Source organism: Felis catus, chromosome E1, assembly GCF_018350175.1.
Source record: "Felis catus isolate Fca126 chromosome E1, F.catus_Fca126_mat1.0, whole genome shotgun sequence".
Taxonomy (NCBI): Eukaryota; Metazoa; Chordata; class Mammalia; order Carnivora; family Felidae; genus Felis; species Felis catus.
This window is the reverse complement of record NC_058381.1, coordinates 50241236-50259857: the sequence shown is the minus strand read 5'-3', so window position 1 is coordinate 50259857 and position 18622 is coordinate 50241236. Positions and strand designations below refer to the sequence as shown.

General features: G+C 41.0%; 1 protein-coding gene across 13 annotated transcripts in view; it reads left to right on the top strand.

Annotated features, from left to right (window-relative positions):
* The window catches only part of ABCA8 (ATP binding cassette subfamily A member 8), a 95664-nt gene that overhangs the window by 65920 nt on the left and 11122 nt on the right, over positions 1–18622 (top strand). For 11 of the 13 annotated variants that reach the window (XM_045044130.1, XM_045044132.1, XM_045044134.1 and 8 more), the window contains 9 exons: positions 2946–3079; positions 3853–3990; positions 6696–6803; positions 11527–11700; positions 11892–12005; positions 14711–14833; positions 15703–15768; positions 16219–16310; positions 17962–18082. In XM_045044130.1, coding sequence (XP_044900065.1) covers positions 2946–3079; positions 3853–3990; positions 6696–6803; positions 11527–11700; positions 11892–12005; positions 14711–14833; positions 15703–15768; positions 16219–16310; positions 17962–18082 — 1070 coding nt within the window. The remainder of the gene's footprint in view (positions 1–2945; positions 3080–3852; positions 3991–6695; positions 6804–11526; positions 11701–11891; positions 12006–14710; positions 14834–15702; positions 15769–16218; positions 16311–17961; positions 18083–18622) is intronic. The other 2 variants (XM_019818154.2, XM_019818157.2) reach the window with 2 other exon arrangements.

Below are 18622 nucleotides of genomic sequence, written 5' to 3'. Positions count from 1 at the left end.
ACAAAACTTCTGTTTCTACAGATCTCTGTTACCCTGGACATTTAATATAAGTCGAATTACACCACATATGATCTTTTGTGACCGACTTGGTTCCCTTAGCATGATGTTTTCCAGGTTCATCTATGTTGTAGCATGTTTCAGTATTTTTTTAATTGTGGAAGAATTCCATTGTGGGAATATGCTACATTTTATTTTTCATCAGATGATGGCTAGTTTCTCCAAATTATTGGTTATTATGAGTCATGCTGCTATAAATGTCCATGTACAGGTTTTTATATGAACATACATATTTTTTTCACTTCTTTGGGGTATAAAACCCAGAAATGGAATTGTTGGGTCATATGGTGGCTATATTTAACCTTTTGAGGAAAGGCCAAAGTTCTTTGAACGGGCTGCCCCAATTTACGTTTATGCCAGCAATTTGTGAGGGTTCCAGTTTCTACACATTTTCACCCAAACTTGTTATTTCCTGACTTTTTGTTTTTTGTCATACTCATCTTCGTATGAACCAAGTAGTATCTTGTAGTTTGATTTGCATTTTGCTAATAGCTACTGACCTTAGGCATCTGCCCATGTGCTTACTGGCCAGTTGTACATCTGTCTTTGCAAAAGTGCCTTTTTTCTTCCTATTTAAACAATGAATCATATGTCCTTTTTATTGAATCCTAAGTGTTCTTTATATATTCTAGATACAAGTCTCTTATCGCATGCAATAGATCCTCATCATTCACAGGTTATGTACTTCCAGACTTCTCTAGTCAGTAAAACTTATTTGTGACCCCAAAACCAATACTCATGGCTCTTTTGTAATCATTCACACACATGCTCAGATCAGTGGACAGTTTGAGTCACCTGATACACACTTTCCAGCTGAGATGATACTCTGTTTCCTTGTTCAGCTCTCATACTGTAAATAAATATCCTTTCTGTAGTCTATTTAATGCTACGTTTTCCACCCAAGTAGAGTGCACAAGTGCTTTCTAGTGTCCCTGAGTCAAGAAGGCCATGAGATACCTTCCAGAGGAAATATGTGTGTTAAATAAGCTTCGTTCAGGTATACATTAGTGTCGTTGGCTTTGAGATCACTGTTACAAGTCAACAATATATATACCAAAACATATATAAGATATGGCAATCTCTTGATTGGTCAAAGAAATTGTTGCAACCAGAGGCTCACAGGAACCTAAGCCATAATTAAGAATTCACTAGGGGCGCCTGGGTGGCTCAGTCGTCTGAGTGTCCGACTTCGGCTCAGGTCATGATCTCGCGGTTCATGAGTTTGAGCCCCGCATCGGGCTCTGTTGCTGACAGCTCAGAGCCCGGAGCCTGCTTCAGATTCTGTGTCCCCCTTTCTCTCTGCCCCACCTCCGCTTGTGCTCTGTCTCTCTCTGTCTTTCAAAAATGAATAAACATTAAAAAAGTTAAAAAAAAATAAAGAATTCACTAATTCAGTGTTTGTGGTGACTTTGTAGAATATATGTACCATGAATAATAAGAATCAGTTGCAAGTTTTCTGCAAATATTTTGCTTCGTCCTGTAGATTGCCTTTTCATTTTCTCATTAGTGTCCTTTGAAGCATAATGTTTTAATTTTTTTAAGTTCTTTTTTTTTTTTTTCTGAGACAAAGGCAGTGTGAGTGGTGGAGGGGCAGAGAGAGGGAGAGAGAGAATCCCAAGCAGACTTCGCACTGTCAGCGTAGAGCCCGTTGTGGGCCTTGAACTCACCAACCATTGAGATCGTGACCTGAGCCGAAATCAAAAGTTGGATGCTCAACCAACTGAGCCACCCAGACACTCTATAATGTTTTAATTCTTACAAGGTCCAACTTATTTTTTTCCCTGGCTTGTGCTTTTGGTCTCTTATCTAGGTAAGCTTTATGTAACCCAAGATCACAAGGATTTACTTCTATATTTTCTTCTAAGGTGTTTTTACTCTTAGTTCTTCCATGGAGGTCTGTGATCCAGTTTGAGTAATTTTTGTGTATGGTGTGAGGAAGGGACACAACTTCAATGGCTATTCAGTTCTCTTCAGGGGACTGAGTGGCCACCAACCTTTCTTATTCCTTTCAGTCCCATGTTGCATAAACTCCATCCCCCCAGGTAGTGAGAGGACTGGAGTCCTGGTCGATCCACTCCCTGCTTATGAGATGAAAGCTCTATCATAGTCATGTGAGGCCAAAAATAAGGCCAAATCATCCTTATCCCAGTTCTTCCCAAGAAGATACTGTAGCCCCAGACGTGGCTTGATGAAGGATTCTTGAGTTCTTGGCTATATCCAGAGTGAAGCTTCTATCAAGCTAACTGAGGATAGGGACTAACGGTATGGATTTTTAGCTCAAATGCCAGTTTTTTAGTGTTCTTACCCAAACTTACTAGATTTTCTTAAATTTGTTTTGCACTTTCTGTGTGCCATTAAGACAATCAAGAGATTTTTAACTTGTTGGATTTTTAGTAATTTTTACAATCCGGTTGCTTTTCTGGGAGAAGGTCCATGAAGCTCTTCCTACCCTCATTCAAACAGCTGTTATCAAGACACATTTTGAAAGTCAATTAATAATCTAGCAGTAGTGAAGTGAGATTTAGCGATTTTCGTAGTTGATTAGTAGCGATTATCCGTGTCATTAAACCCTTAATGTTTATGGCCACTGATGGCAATATTCTAGATAAAAACATCATTCCAAATGCCATATGGTGCTCAAAAAAAGACTTTCACCTTTCACATTAGCAGTAATCAGAAGCAGATAAATATATTATGAACTAAACGCCATCACAAGTGAATAGATTTTTAATTCACAGTAACAAGTGTGTTCTTACGTGGAAAGCTAACCTGATAGTCCATATGACGGTAAGGATCACATAATGACATTAATTAAAATTTTATTGTACAACTTGACATTGATTTTTCTTAGTTTTATGACACACCTAATATATTTAACTGCAACACAGGGGCAAGCATTGATGACTTTATACATTCTGTGGAGCATCAAAACATAGCTTTGGAAGTGGATGCATTTGGAACCAAAAATGCCCTAGATGACCCATCTTATAATGGAGCCATCATAGTTTCTGGTAATGAAAAGGTATGTTGGTCTCTGTTTCATAATTTTTCCCCAAGACGTGGAAAACCAATACGATATCGATGTACTCAGCTTTCCACTTCAGAAAATGAAATGAAAAACAAAGAATGCTTGCATTCATTACTCAGTGAATTGTAGTCATTAATATGATGAATAATTCATATTTTAATCATTGTCTACCAACACAAGCTGTGTGTATTAGCAAAATAAACACTGTATAATACCCCCTGTCAAGTGCGTATTTAAGTCCAAAGAACTCAGATTTCCTCTCAAGGATTTTAGAATACATATTTTCTGAAACTTCTGTTTTATTCTTAAACAATAATACTTGATGCTAGCCTTCCCCCAGATGTCTGGTGTCCTGAAAATTAGATTCAGTCTATATACTTGTTCTGTTTTACTTACACAGTGTTTGTGTTTTGCTTTATTTGACACCGTTTAAAAAAAATTTTTTTTTACATTTATTTATTTTTGATAGAGAGAGATAGAGCACAAGTGAGGGAGGGGCAGAGAGAGAGGGAGACACAGAATCGGAAACAGGCTCCAGGCTCTGAGCTGTCAGCACAGAGCCCGACGTGGGGCTTGAACTCACAAACCACAAGATCATAACCTGAGCCGAAGTCGGACGTTTCACCGACTGAGCCACCCAGGCGCCCCTATTTGGCACCATTTTAAAAACAGGATTTTTTAAATTTTAGATATTGAATTTTGACCTCTTTAGCAAACAAACAAAAAAAGACCTTTGAGAATTTATAATTTTGCTTTTTATATTTTAGTGTTACAGATTTTCATTAGTATGCAATACCAAAAGACTAAATTGCTTCCCAGTTCTCATGGATATTATTAGTAATGCACTACTTGGAATGGTTAAGCCATCAGCACACATCCAAACTGATAGAAGTACATTTTCAAGGGTAAGTATACTGACTCTCCTCCATCAGGAATCTGGTCTCTCCTGCACCAAGAATGTCCCAGGTCACTCTTTTAAGTGCTGCAATCTCGTTCTTATTGAGTAAATGGCTGCATAATAAATCATGACTTGGTTCATGCTAGCTCTCTGGTTTTAAGAAATCAGTACACTTTTTAGAGCTTCAATGTTTTCAGTAATCTCTATACCCAGCATGGGGCTCAAATTCGCAACCCCAAGAGTCGCACGCTCTACCAACTGAGCCACCCAGGGGCCCCTGGAGCTTTTTTTTTTTTAACTTTTTTTAATGTTTTATTTATTTTTGAGAGACAAACAGAGACAGAGAATGAGCATGGGGAGGTGCAGAGAGAGAGGGAGACACAGAATCTGAAACAGGCCCCGGGGTCTGACAGCTCAGAGCCCAACACGGGGCTCGAACTCATGAACTGCAAAATCATGACCTGATCCGACGTCGGATGCTTAAGGGACTGAGCCACCCAGGTGCCCAGAGCTTTAATTTTTTAAATGCAAAACAGAACTCTTTTTCAAAGGGAATGTGAGGTAATGAAAGTGAAGTCAGGAAGCACTGAGACTAACACAAAAATAACAAAAGTAGGAAGGAGGGAGAGAGACAGAAAGAAGAAAAGGAAAGAGAAGGGAAGGGGAGGGGAGGGGAGGGAAAGGAAGAAATTGAAGTCTTATTATTACTTTTAGAAATACTACAGAGAAAAAAATTTAGGACAAGGTTCAGACCAACATTGCAGGCTGGTTACATTAGAATTATTCCAGTTCCTTGTAATAAATATTCATTATTTGGGCCTGCCAGCTTTTTCATACCTGGGGCAAAAGAAAAAAAAAAATCCCTATTTCTAAAAAAAAGTCCCATGTGATTGGATTGTGTACACAGCCTTGTAAGTTTGGAAACCAGAATACATATTAGAGTTTGTAATTGTTCCCTTTTGATGATTTCCTAAATATATTGCTTCCACTTAGAGAGTTCTATGAACCCAGAGACCATGTATTTTTAACCCTACAGAATATTTTATACCTTGAGATAAGGCTGAGAACATGATAAGCACCAAGTAACTTATTTGTTAAATGTAAAAATGAATGTCAGAGGTCAGCAAATTATCTATATTCCATTCAAATCTAGGGTTTTAGAATAATATATATATGGCTAAAGACCATTTACCCATGTGTGTATAAATGGACCTTGTATCCATCATTTCCACACACTCCTGTAAGATTTTGAGTTGACTTCTCACAACATGCCTCATGGTACATTCAGCAAATAAAAATTCCTTTCAGTAAGGGTGTGTAAGAAGCTTAATCACTAAAGCAAAAAGTTTTAGTCATTCATCAAGTACTAATTTTAGACTATGCTATGGTTCATTTAATTAACCTCCTATCCATTTTCTGGTTTCTGAGGGAGGATACCATAGTTGAGCAAATTTCCATCAATAGAAACATTCCGTTTTAGCTCTGATGAGTTCGATACCAACTAACTACCTTACTTGACCTTGTTTCATGTGCTCAACATCTGAACTTTAATATCTCCAGCAACTCAGGTTATACTCTATTTGGATTTACCTGTTCGTTGCTCAGGTAAGAGTTTTTGGGAGTTTCAGACCTTGCTTCTGTCCTGCTCAAGTCAAAGGATTTACCACTGAATACTAAACCCACCCCGTATGCAAGGTGTTCTTAAAAGATTCTGTCAATAACCTTAAATCTCACCTTTCTGTCATGAGAAAGGGTGTCTCTGATGGCCAAGCTGAAGATAACCAGACTCTGGTTATAACTTTAAAAAAAAAATTTTTTTTTAACGTTTATTTCTGAGAGAGAGAAAGAGAGAGAGCATGAGCATGGGAAGGGCAGAGAGAGAGGGAGACACAGAACTCGAAGCAGGCTCCAGGCTCCAAGCTGTCAGCACAGAGCCCTGTGCGGGGCTCGAACTCACAGACTCATGGACCATGAGATCATGACCTGAGCCGAAGTTGGCCGCCCAACCAACTGAGCCACCCAGACACCCCTGGTTATAACTTTTCTCAGCAATGCGTGTAACTAAACACCTTTGTGGATCACGAAAGTGACGTGGGAAATGTTTTCAGGGCAGTCAGTGCATCTTCTGTCGCTAAAGACTCTTCCAAACAGGAGCGACATTGTGTGTGAGCAAGTGCCAAGGTTTTTCATGGAGATTCCACCTCCCTTTCTAGTACTGTACTTTATCTCTACTTTGGAAGCCTCAACCAATATTTTTCTGATCTCACGGTGTACCTAGAACGACACTTACCATCACTGTGCCCGCAGAACATCCGAGAGGATTTTTGAGTCAGGCTGTCGCATTTGACGTAATTAAATACCCGTGAAAAATGAAATGTTCCGACTGTGACTTGTCATCATTTACTGTTTTCACATCAGAATACATTTTAGAATCCTAAAACAAGAAAATGTAAAATCTCACCCCTCTTTTGTTTCCCAACGGTGTAATACTTACCAGTTCAGTCTCATGCTTGGAGTCACTTTCCTTATCCCTGTAATTGGGTATAGAGCCAAGAGTCGTGCTTCATAATTGAATGGATAATGAAAGAGTTTGGGAACCTCCGTGGGGACCTAAGGAGGGAGTATATGTCATCAGTGTAATATTTTTTTTTAATGTGTTCCAGAAAGCAAATTTTGAATTTGTTACTCAGCTCGTTATATTTGCATTTTCAGGAGTCACAGAGAAATTCGTTTGTATTTTGGGAACATACCATATTATGGTCGATTTTGGCATCCTCTTGTACTCCTTATATTGCAATGAGCAGCTTCGATGATTATAAGGTAATAACGAAAACTTCATTACTTTGTATAACTAGAAGGTGAAGGTGAAAGTCCTTCCACAAGGCTTTTATACAAGCCTTTTCACAAGGCTATTTATACACTTCTTAAATGCTTATTTATTTTTGAGAGAGAAAGCATACGCACAGGGGAGGGGCAGAGAGAGAGGGAGACAGAGGATCCAAAACGGGCTCCACGCTGACAGCGGAAAGCCCGATGTAGGGCTTGAACTCATGAACCGTGAGATCGGGACGTGAGCTGAAGTCGGATGCTTCACCGACTGAGCTACCCAGGTACCACCCTCCCGTCCGTTTATACATGCTTCATAGAGCAGCCAATTCAGCAATAAATCCTAAGATACAAAAATTTTTTTGATGTCTTTGTAAATACAGAGATAAATAAAGAGGTTACAGGTAGAGAAGATTCTAAAAGTTGCATGGATGTGCAGCACCTAGAATAGACCAAATAAATTTGAAAAAGAAAAAACAAAGTTGGAAGGGTTGTGTTTCTGCCCTCAAGGCTTACTACAAAGTCAATAGGAGTGAAGAATGTGTTGTATTTATTTAGGATAGTCATATAGGCGTAGGAAACAAAATAGACATTTCAGAGATTATCAGTTGATTTTCAGTAAAATCTGCCAGAGAATTCAGCAAATTGTACCGGAACGACTTGATATTGGTATGAGGAAAAAAAAATAGTGTTCTCAGCACTCACCCCCCACCATACACAGGTTTTATTTGAAATGAATCGTCGGTTTTGTGGTAAGCAATTATTTCTTGCTTAGATGGGGCAGAATGAGCACATATACCATAAAGGAAAATGAGAACTTGAAATTCGTCAAAGTTAAAACCTTTTGCTCTTTGTTTTTTTTTTTTTTCAACGTTTATTTATTTTGGGGACAGAGAGAGACAGAGCATGAACGGGGGAGGGGCAGAGAGAGAGGGAGACACAGAATCGGAAACAGGCTCCAGGCTCCGAGCCATCAGCCCAGAGCCTGACGCGGGGCTCGAACTCACGGACCGCGAGATCATGACCTGGCTGAAGTCGGACGCTTAACCGACTGCGCCACCCAGGCGCCCCAACCTTTTGCTCTTTGTAAAGCACCAATAAGAAAATAAAAAGCTTCGGGCTGGGAAGAAAAAATATCCACAACACTCGTACATCTAACAAAAGATTTGTATCGCACATAAACGAAAATTGGAGGGTTGCATGGTCCCTGCACAAGGAAAAGACAAAAATTTGTGAAGCATTCCATATTAAAAAAAAAAAAAAATTTGTACTAAGAAGATAAAGAACTCTTACAGCTCAGTAGTAAAAGATAGCCTAAATTTTAAAGATGGGCAAAATATTTGAACAAATACTTCACTGAAGATATGTGGAAGGAAAATGCTCCCATGAAAAGATGGCTAATATCATGGGTAATCAGGAAAAGAGCCCCCATGAGATAGCTCTACACACGAACGAAAATGAGTAAATGAACATGACCGAAAATATCACGTTTGGGAGGATATGGAGAAACTGGAACTGTAATGCGTCATCGGCAGGAACATAAAATGCACAGTCACTTTGCTAAGCCATTCGGCGCTGTCTCACAAAGTGAAAAATACACTTATGGTGTGGCCCGGAATGTCGCTCCTAAGTATTTACCTGGGAGAAAAGAAAACCTCTTTCCACATACAGACTGGTACATTCACGTTCTTGGCAGCTCTATTCATGATAGCCAACTCTCTGAAACAGCCCAGATTTCCATCAAGCTTTGAATTGATAGAAATCCTTGGGTGGCCAGACCAGGGGATGTTACTGAGCAGTACAAAAGAAGGAACAACTGATAAATGTATCAGCATGCATACGGGTCACAACCATTACACTGAGGCAATGAAGACAGGAAAGAGTAAATACTGAATGATTTCATTTTTATGAAATTCTCAGAAAGGTAAAATAAATTCGCAGTGACAGAAAGGAGACCTGTGGTTTCCTGTAACCCCTGATAAAGGCTATTAACTGCAAAGGAGCATGGGAAATTGGGGGGGGGTAATGTAAATGGTCTATACTCTGATTATGATTGTGATACAGGAATCCATACATGTGTCAAACCCCACGCAACTGAATACTTCATAGGGACATTTTTTATGGTTTCAAAATAACATTTCAAAAAAGTTAGAATTGAAATAAAGGAACATGGTATGTTGAAAACGTGAGAACAAAAAAAAATTTAATGTTTGACTGACTATACATTTCCATTCACAGTCACTCTTTCGTTAATTGCCATGAATTTTTGATGTATCTACAGATATTTGTTTTTTTTAAATTTTTTTTTCAACGTTTTTTATTTATTTTTGGGACAGAGTGAGACAGAGCATGAACGGGGGAGGGGCAGAGAGAGAGGGAGACACAGAATCGGAAACAGGCTCCAGGCTCCGAGCCATCAGCCCAGAGCCTGACTCGGGGCTCAAACTCACGGACCGCGAGATTGTGACCTGGCTGAAGTCGGACGCTTAACCGACTGCGCCACCCAGGCGCCCCTAGAAGATTTTTGGAGCATCTTTTAGGATGAAGACTGATTCAGTAGTTCTGGAGTAGAGACAGATTTTGAGTGGTAGTCATGGGGGGATGGATTCATATGACTCATCAACCCAGGCCAACTCACGTTAGCTTTACTTGCAAATCTCAATAGAATGTCTTTTAGTGTCTCCATTTTTGTAACTTGACTGCACAGAGTGACCCTGCATAAGGATCTTGATCTGTTCCTCTCCAAAGTGATTCTGTTGTCCGAGGGAAGGGAACGCTGTCTGTCCTGTTCTCTTCCTAGTGTAGAACGTCCAGGGAATCTTGGGAAACACCATTTGCTGGCCTGAGGTAACTGTCAGGCATCTTGTACTTAACATTGTCCTAACTTAAAATGACTCCCAGGGGCACCTGGGTGGCTCAGTCAGTTAAGCCTCAGACTCTTGGTATCGGCTCAGGTCCTGATCTCCCGTTTCGTGGGATGGAGCCCCACATCGGGCTCTGCCCTGAACAGAGCCTGCTTGGGACTCATTCTCTCTCTCTCTCTCTCTCTCTCCCTCTCAAAATAAATAAATAAACTTAAAAAAAAAAATGCCTCCCGTAGGAAATGCGGACATTTTCTTTCTCTGGTCTATGAAACGCCTCAATCCCACCATGTTCCTCCCAACCCTTTGGCCACTGTCTCCTTTGGAACTCCTCATTCTTCTCCATTGTCTCTAAACTCTGAACTCCTTACATCTCAGTCCTAGGCTCTCTCATCATTCTTGATGTCATTCTGTCCTAGGCAAACTCATCTAACCTTATGGCTTCAAACCCCTTTTACCTACCCATCACGCAACAGACTTGATCTCTAATTTCTTTCTTCTTCTTTTTTTTCTTTTTTTAGTTTGAGAGAGAGAGAGAAAGAGTGTACCTGTGCGGGGGTGGGGGAAGGGGACAGAGAGAAGAGAGAGAATCCCAAGCAGGCCCAGTGCTATCAGCACAGAGCCCAGTGCAGGGCCAGTCCCACCGCCGTAGGATCATGACCGGAGCCGAAATCAAGAGTCAGACGCTTAACTGATGGAGTCACCCAGGCGCCCCAAGATCTCTAATTTCTCATGTTACCTCCAGTGCGGATCCAAACTCCCTTCTCCGGGGTTGCCACTGGGAGAATCACAGACTCTCCAACTTAACCACATCTCCAAAGCTGAATTTATGATATTGTTGAACGTGTACCCCCTTTCTGCATTTCCTGCCCTCCAGAGCTGGCAGTGCTGGGCACTCACTCGGTCAGTAACCTAAAACCACCATTCACCCCTCTCCGGGCTTCACCACAGATCCGTCCATCGCCAAATCCTTTTCAGTCTTGCCAACTGACTGGGCCGGTGCTCAGAGATTTTGACACGCATCCTTAGGTCAAGTTCCATCTCTGACAGGGGCCTATTTTAGCCAGCCAGAGACCATCAGCAAATGAACTATTTTTGAAAGAAAAGAAACGTATTCAAAATTGCTTAACCGTTTATTGTGATTGCTTCATTGGTGCCCAACCCCTCATCACTTGATAAGTAGTTTTAAAATATGTAATTTAGTATGCTTATTCAGAGACGGGCAGGAATGCAAGACACATAGTATTTATGAATGTAATAATATTCATGTACGTGTGCATAAATATTTGGATGGGTAATAAATATTTGAATGTGTGCTATGCCAAAACTACCCTAATGTATCCTTTAGTTAGAATGAAAGGAATAAAGCCAATTCATATGTATATAAGGTACATATCGTGTTATGTATTTATGTATAATTGTAAATAAAACATAATATTTTATGTATAATCTTTATATGTATATAGACATGTGTAGAGAGAGACAGCACAAGACTTCACAGTGAGTCAAAGCAGAATCACCCTGATGGAAGGCCAGCTGTTTAAATAAACCACCCTGTTCCCATAGATTGTTAATCACTGTTTTGTTTACTGCAGTGTTAATACCTTAATTACACTGAGACCTTCTTACACGTATTTCCACTGGGTGCGTGACGAACATCAATATTGTTAATGAAAGCAACAAATTGACCATCTGTGTTTGGAACTATCCGTATCCCTTGGTCCCCATAATGCTTCTGGCCATGATGCAGAATTATTACAAAGGAAAATTCTGATCAAATGTTTTCTTACATAATCCACGTTTTCTGAAAGCTCCAACTGAACTAGCACTCTGTGTCTTTGCTGTTTTGTAATCAGAACAAAGCTCAGTCCCAGCTCCGGATTTCAGGCCTCTTCTCTTCTGCTTACTGGTTTGGGCAGGCGCTGGTGGATGTCCCAATGTACTTCCTGATCTTACTGCTTATGTATTTATTAGACTACGGCTTAAACTTCCAAGAGTCTGCGTTTGTAACTATAAATCCGACTATACAAGTAAGTGACGATATTCATAGAACAAATACCGTTGAATGATTTCATGAAAAAAATTGAAGATGCAAATGATATTTGTATTGTTATAAATTAAATCGCTGTAAAACTCTGTGCTACAGCAGTCTTTTGGCTCCTGATGTGTTTCTCAGATTGCATTTGCCTTTGACTAAACGTCGCATTCCTGTTGATTTCAGATCCTCTGTTCTATTGGCTATGCCTTCTCACTTATCTTCTTGACATACGTGATTTCGTTCATTTTTCGCAAGGGGAGGAAAAATAGTGGCATTTGGTCTTTTTCCTTCTTTATTGTAAGTATATTTTTTGTGTACAATTCTAAGCCAGTACTTAAAGTTTGCCCTCAGTAGAATGATAAATTAATATCATAATCTAAAATATTTTGTTTTCTTTATGCATGATCCTTTTCAAACTCTGCATGTTTTTCTCTTCCTAATTTCTACCCTTGTCTCTCTCTCTCTCTCTCTTTTTAATGTTTATTTATTTTTGAGAGAGAGCAGGGGGAGGGCGGCAGAGAGAGAGGGAGACACAGAATCCAAAGCAGACACCAGGCTCCACGCCGTCAGCACAAAGCCCAACACGGGGCTCGAACTCACAAACTGTGAGATCGTGACCTGAGCCGAAGTCAAGACGCTTAACCAACTGAGCCACGCAGGCACCCCTACCCGCAGGCAACCCTACCCTCCTCTCTTTTAAAAGTAGCCAAATTGTTTCTAGAACCATAAAGTATTTGCTAGAAGGAAACCAGGAAACCATTTGTATCTTCTTTACTGAAAAACAAAGAAGCCCACAGACCTCCACTAGATTACGAATGTTGTTGCTTGCCTGGTTAAAACTAGAAACTACTTCTCCAAATTCTACTAGAATTAATGCCACAAAAGCAACACTTATTTTATCTAAATTAGGAAGGAAAAGTACATGTTATCTCCTATTACCTTTTCTAATTTCCTGTCATTCTGGCTGCCAAAAAGTAAATTATTAATTCAACAAATACTAGTTGACTTCAGGACACCTGGGTAGCTCAGTCAGTTAAGCGCCCTATTCTTGATTTCGGCTCAGGTCATGATCTCACAGTTCATGAATTTGAGCCCAATGTCAGGCTCTGCACTAAGAGTGCAGAGCCTGCTTAGGATTCTCTGTCTCTCTTTCTCTCTCTGCCGCTCCCCTGCTCACTCTCTCTATCTCAAAATAAATAAATCAGCTTTAAAAAAATGTGTATTAGTTGCCTTCCAACAATATGTCAAAAAGTGAGACTGATAATAAATAAAAAATAGTTTCAACCCTGAAAGGGTACTCAGAGGGTAAAAGAGAAGTAAACAGCCACTTACGAGAACAAAGTGACAAGGAAAAGATGATCTCTCTTTTTTTTTTTAATTTGCAAATTTTTATTCATTGCCTTTTTTTAGGGTTTTCGTGATAACCACTGTTGACAAAATTCCAAGGTATTTTAAAGGAATTCATACTTTGTCTATTTCATGATGGGCATAGGTCTGTTAAATGAGCACTAAAATCCTTGGCATTAGCTAAAATCAAATGACAGATAGCAGCTCAGACTTCTTTTACTGTACGGAAGATGATCTCTTTTTGAAAGAGTGCCTCTGTGAAAACCAGAGAAGGGAAAGATTAACTCATGGAAATGAGAGCAGAGATTTCCTTTAGGAATTGAAACCTGGAGATTAAGATTTTACTAGCTGAAGAAGAATGATGCAGTGAAGAAAGAGAAACCCAGAGGGGAGAAAGTCCAGGCTTATCCTAAGAACTGGCAATAATCTGGCTTAGGGAAGGGAAGAAAACACCGCGCAGCATGGGCGTGGCCTTAGTTATGGTAAAAATATTGGTTGGAACCGTGCTGGCCTTTGGTGATGTGCTCCAGAATTGATTCTACAGGCTGTGGGAAGCTAGGGAAGCTTCTAGTGTAGACATGAAATGTGATCCGAAATATACTTTTAGGAGGAACATGCCCAGTGCCTTAAAAACGGTAGCTTTTGGGGCGCCTGAGTGGCGCAGTCGGTTAAGCGTCCGACTTCAGCCAGGTCACGATCTCGCGGTCCGTGAGTTCGAGCCCGGCGTCGGGCTCTGGGCTGATGGCTCGGAGCCTGGAGCCTGTTTCCGATTCTGTGTCTCCCTCTCTCTCTGCCCCTCCCCCGTTCATGCTCTGTCTCTCTCTCTGTCTCAAAAATAAATAAACATTAAAAAATTTTTTTTAAAAAATAAAATTTCTGGGGCGCCTGGGTGGCGCAGTCGGTTAAGCGTCCGACTTCAGCCAGGTCACGATCTCGCGGTCCGTGAGTTCGAGCCCGGCGTCGGGCTCTGGGCTGATGGCTCGGAGCCTGGAGCCTGTTTCCGATTCTGTGTCTCCCTCTCTCTCTCTGCCCCTCCCCCGTTCATGCTCTGTCTCTCTCTGTCCCAAAAATAAATAAAAAACGTTGAGAAAAAAAAATGGTAGCTTGTAACACAAAGAAGCCGGAAGTTCAAAAACTTTTAGGGAACTTTTATCATTGCGGTGTTTTAGAAGAAAAAGTCTGAATGTCTCTGTCGGACCTCTCACCATCTCTTATCCCTGAATTCTACTGAATTCTCCTGAAGCCACTCTGGGTTTTTCTGTGCCTCTGTTTCTCCATCAGTATAACTAACAGAAGTCTCTCTCTCTCTCTCTCTGTTGTTGTTATGTCATTCCTACTAGATATCAGTTTGTGTTCCCCATGATCATTGCTTTTCTACCCATTTTACCTCCGAAAAGAAGGCCAACTTTTTTCCTTTTCCGTAACGAAAATATTCCATACGTTAGATTTACCCAGTCGTGTCTCACTCATGATACTCTAGGTGAAATGAATTTGGCTAAGTCACTAAGAGAACAGGTCAGTAGCAATAATGCTGATTTCAGTTGGGTTTCTGAAGCTGGGGCTGAAATTAGGATTATCTTCAAGATGAGCCATCTCAATTTGGAATATATGTTGAAATTCGAAGTGTTAATATGCATGTCTGTTATCTTCTTTAGATCGCCACCTTCTCTTTGTTTTTATTTATGCTATTGGATTACTTTGGATATGGTGTGCTGTATTACATCACCTTTTTAATACCACAAGCCACCTTAATTGGCTGCATGTTCTTGTTTCTTTCTGTAAGTAGTGCCACCATCTGCCCCAGTGTCCTAGAACTCTTGGCCAATTGTGAATGCTATGCTGGGGGTTGGGGTTCTACATCATGTTGAGTGTACATGACATTGAAATATTTCTACCGCATGGATACCAGCTGAATTCCTCCCAGATAGGCCCATGTGCTCCAGCTGAACTGCATTAGAAAACCTGCCCCTGGTCCGTGCATGGGGAGGGGGGTAACAGGTGGTGGGAAACAGAGCAGTCTTTATGGACTCGTAGGCATGCTCAGCTTTAGAAGAAGGCAAATGAAATACCCCCGATCTTTGGGATCTTGCGATTCTCGAGAGGCACTCCACAGGAGTAAAATCCTTTTCTTCTAGCTAATCGACTTCTACAAAAGGAAGAAAGATACAGTGCATGCGTGAAGATGGGGAAAGGGAAGGGAAGAGAATGGGAGGGGAGGGGAAGGGAGGGGAAGGGGGGGAGGGGAGGGGAGGGGAAGGGAAGGGAAGGGAAGGGAAGGGAGGGGAGGGGAGGGGCTTATGAAGGATCAACGGGCACAGGAAGGTGTGTGAAGCTCTGCGGGATAAAGATAAACCCTGTTTCTCTCTCCTTCCTTGGAGAGGCTAACACATGCCCAAGTTCCTCTCACCAGGTGGTGAGTACTTGCTAAATCCTATCGCTTCAAATAAAAACACAGTGCCTCTTAGACCTTGGGAGGAAGGAATACAACCCTTTGATACACATTTTGGAAGGGACACCTACCCAATACTCATGGCAAAATCAGGGGACATACCAGTAGGGCTGTTCAGTGGGCCAATTCACGTTTATATGGATAAAAATGCACAAAACCGAAAAACTTCCTATGTAACCATTCTTTTTCCTTTTGCAGCAAGTCCAGTATTCTCTTTGGACTCAAGAACCAACAAGTGCAGAGCCATTTCTGGTATTCTTAATTGTAAGAACACACCTGTCTTTCAAAATTGTTGTCTTTTCCTATATGAACCATTTTAATTCCTGTATACAGGGTGAAGCTTTTTATTAAGGTAGATATATGGGTATGTGTAGCCCATGGAGATAAAATATTAGTAAAATATGGAACAAATTTTTCTATAAAGACTCACTGGTTAGATAATATGCTTCCCAAATTTTGAAAACACTATACCAGTATTTAGACGAAATGACATAAAGTAATGGTATTACCTAATTGTATTTGCTTCTAATGTTTCCATAAACAAGATTGAAAATGAACTTCATAGTGGCACTATTTGACAAATAGATTATTGGAAATTTGAAATGGTTTTTCCAACCATACCTTTGGAGAAGTCCGACCATTCCTAGTTCACTTCTGATGTGAAACATTTCTCTTTGAGTGCTTCTAACCATGCATCTCTCTCTTTATTCCTAGCCTTTCCTTCATTTTATCATCTTCCTTTTTATTCTTCGGTGTCTGGAATGGAAGTTCGGAAAGACGTCAATGAGGAAGGATCCTTTCTTTAGGTTGGGAGAAATCAAATTGGATTCTTTCATTTCAGTTATCAGTGGTTAATTTTTTTCATGCATAAAGTAACGATTTAGCAAAGAACTGCCAAGTCCTGGAGCAGGCTGGGGTCGCAGCTATAGGCCAAGACAAAATATAGAGATCTGAGTACCTAAATCAGAGGATTATAAGTAGAGGAGGAAAAGAGATCTGAAACACTCACTGTTAAGGGCTCTGTCTGACATGATGTGAAGTGAGAGTGTGGGAAAAGTTATATGCTGCTAGTTCAGGTTTTTTTGTTTGCTTTTTAATGTCTATTTCTTTATTTTGAGAGAGAGAGACAGAGAGACAGAGACAACGAGCAGGGGAGGGGCAGAGGGTGAGAGGGAGAGAGAACCCCAAGTAGGATCTGCACTGTCAGCACAGAGCTCGATGCAGGATTCAAACTCATGAACCAGCGAGATCATGACCTGAACTGAAATCAGCAGCCAGGTGCTTCCCCACCCGAGCCACCCAGGGGCTCCGCCACTGGTTCAGTTTAAACAACAATCGGTTTAAATAGATTGGTAGTTGAAGGAATGCTACCAGTCTAGGGAGGAAGACTAGAATGATGAATAAGCCAAAGACCGCAATAATTATGCTCTTTTCCTGTGGTGCCGAGAAGCCCAGCCGGTAGATGACAGACTGGTCCGGTCATAATGGGACTTAGAAGCTGAGATTGTCTTTTTGTGGCATACAAGGACACGTCCATAAGCATCTTATTCCCTGTCTTCCATGCCACCTTGGTTTCATCTTTAACTATGACAGACAGTTGAGTGGGTGACTCACAAGGTAAAAGATGACCTTTAGGAAATCTAAGGTCGAGGCGCCTGGGTGGCCCTGTCAATTAAGCATCCCACTTTGCTTTGGCTCAGGTCACGATCTCATGGTTCATGAGTTCGAGCCCCGACTCGGGCTCTGCACAGATAACATGGAGCCTGCTTGGGATTCTGTCTCTCCCTCTCTCTCTCTGCCCCTCCCCCGCTCATGCTCGCTCTCAAAATAAATAATAAATAAATATACTTTAAACAAAAAAGAAATCTAAGATCGGTATGTGGGATTAGGGCAGAGGTAAGAGAGACTAAAATGACATAACTAGCTAGCTAGCTGGCTAGCTATGAAGGACCAGACTTAAAATAGAGGAGAAAGTGAATCTGGCATATATTCCCAAGAAATGGCCAGGCTCAGTAGGAGACCCAGCATCGAACTTGTACTTTCTGAGACCATCCTGACTCCAGATATGCCAACTCATCCTCCCCATGGAAATGCAATAATGCCAACATGGAGGTGGTGGCAAAGATAGGGTTTCTAGAAAAATTGCATCACTAAACTAGGATACTAAAGTCCTATGTTAGACAATAGATACTAAGTTGCCCAGCGATAACGAAAAAATAACGTCCCATAGGTAAGTAGAGCGAAAGACACGGGAGAAGCAATGGTCACTAAATATAGCAGTACCATGAACAGTAATAAGGTGAGGAAGGGTGGAGGAGGCATGGTACTAAAAGGAGAGTGTGACAATTTATTACGTACCCAGCCTACTACTCAAAGCATCAGGTTTAAAGAATGCAGTATTCTGAATACAAGAATGAAGCTGCCAATCAGTGATTAATGGGTGGCTTTCGACTCTAGAATTTCTCCAAGAAGCAACAACGTGTATCAAAATCCAGAAGATCCAGAAGGGGAGGATGAAGATGTCCAAATGGAAAGAGTGAGAACAGCAGATGCCTTGAATTCCTCGAACTTTGATGAGGTAAAACATACGTGGTAATGATTCCGTCGAAACCACAAACATTTGTCAGTCAAAGTGGTCAGGCTACGAGTCTAATGCTCACAGAATTTTGAGTGTCTCTAATACATACAGGCAAAGACCACAACTCCAGCTTAGGAAGTGGTCATATGATTACATCTCAAGAAGCAGATTAAGAGTCATGTCACCTCAGTTTGTCATTCACGGTTTAAATTTTTTTTTCAACGTTTTTTATTTTATTTTTTGGGACACAGAGAGACAGAGCATGAACGGGGGAGGGGCAGAGAGAGAGGGAGACACAGAATCGGAAACAGGCTCCAGGCTCCGAGCCATCAGCCCAGAGCCTGACGCGGGGCTCAAACTCACGGACCGCGAGATTGTGACCTGAGCTGAAGTCAGACGCTTAACCGACTGCGCCACCCAGGCGCCCCTGTCATTCACGGTTTAAAGAACAAGTAGAGAACAATTAAAATTGCGAAAGCCAAGAAAGACCTAGGGAACTTTAGAACCGGAATAAAGCGATAGGGTGGCATTGCTTCTTGG